The sequence below is a fragment of the Stegostoma tigrinum genome, chromosome 39 (assembly GCF_030684315.1).
Source record: "Stegostoma tigrinum isolate sSteTig4 chromosome 39, sSteTig4.hap1, whole genome shotgun sequence".
In the NCBI taxonomy this organism is placed as follows: domain Eukaryota; kingdom Metazoa; phylum Chordata; class Chondrichthyes; order Orectolobiformes; family Stegostomatidae; genus Stegostoma; species Stegostoma tigrinum.
Genome location: NC_081392.1, coordinates 8,368,367 through 8,369,673, shown reverse-complemented (window position 1 = coordinate 8,369,673; position 1,307 = coordinate 8,368,367). Strand labels below are relative to the sequence as shown.

Below are 1,307 nucleotides of genomic sequence, written 5' to 3'. Positions count from 1 at the left end.
TGATCTCCACCAATCAGAAACCAGTACATCACAATATTAACCAGTCAAAATCAAGATTGGGTGGGACCTCTAGGCCATGCTCCGCTGGGGGCAGCAGCCCCTCACCAAGGACCCCCATTCTACGGACAACTTACTGTACGCCTTTACACAATAACAGCAAATAAAGCACGTTCCTTTTCAAATTAACCTGCGTGGCTTTTACTGCTGTTCGGTCTCATTGAAGGGGGCCCCGCGCTTGTTGTTGCTCTTCCTCAGAAGGCGGTGATAATGTAGTACAGGCGGCGGCTGGACAGACAGTAAACATGGCGGCGGCTGTCAGGCAGTTGGGAGTAAGATGGAGCGGCTTGTGGAACAGCCGCGTCTCCCGGGCTCAGATCGCCCTCTCCGCGTCTCGGCGTGCCCTATCTACCGGGGTGAGTAATTCCCAGAGCCTGACCAAAGGGTAAAATCACTCTGGGCCGAGGTTCCGGACCACCTCCAGCCGATTGGTCAGGAGAGGGGGTGGGATCCTGGGTCTGGCTAGTCAATGGGTTTTACAACCTAAACATGCAATCGGAGTTTTACTGTGATTCATAACGTAATAGCAGAACTTAACTAGATTTACTGATTGCTTCATTTTAACTGAATAACTGGACGTAAGATTACGAGGCTCACTGATTGCTTCAAAACTTTAAGCTATAAATAATAACTTTCCTGTCTTTCTGCTTCACAATTAATAAATCATAACGGAGACTTTAATCGTCACAATGTCTAAATCATAACTATTGATTCTTTAATGACTTAGAATTCCTAACGTTTTACTGCTGTCTACCTTATTGTGTCATAACCTTACTAGGTGTGCTGCTTGCTTCGTGACTTATCATAAATACTTTTTCATACTTTTTCATTATTCATAACTTACGAATCCGCAACTACTTTCTAAAACAAATTGTTTGTTAATAATCTGGGATGTGAATCCCCCAAATCCTATCATACTGGTTGGGCAATTTTGAATTCAGTTTATTTTCTATATTTATTTATAGTTGTAATGTTATTAATTATAGATGTAATGTAATGGAGAGTGTTACAGGTGAGTGCAGCAATTGTTCAGCCTCCCTCTGCCCTTGACAAGGTATTGGTGAGCTGTCTTATTAAACTGCAGTGTGTGTTGTGTTTGTACATCTGCCGCACTGGTCACTAAGGAAATCCAGAATTTTGCTATAGGTACAGTGAGATATTTTCAAGTCAAGATGGTTTGTGAGTTGAATGGAAACTTGAAGGTGGTCATCTTCCATGCACTGTCAGTTGTTATTCCTCCAAAACTGGAA

General features: G+C 42.9%; 1 protein-coding gene across 1 annotated transcript in view; it reads left to right on the top strand.

Moving 5' to 3' along the window:
• Window positions 1-108: 108 nt before the first annotated feature.
• bckdha (branched chain keto acid dehydrogenase E1 subunit alpha) overlaps window positions 109-1,307 on the top strand; it is a 70,103-nt gene continuing 68,904 nt past the window's right edge. The window contains exon 1 of the mRNA XM_048522358.2: window positions 109-413. Within this exon, the coding sequence (XP_048378315.1) occupies window positions 303-413 (111 nt within the window). The 5' untranslated portion in view covers window positions 109-302. The remainder of the gene's footprint in view (window positions 414-1,307) is intronic.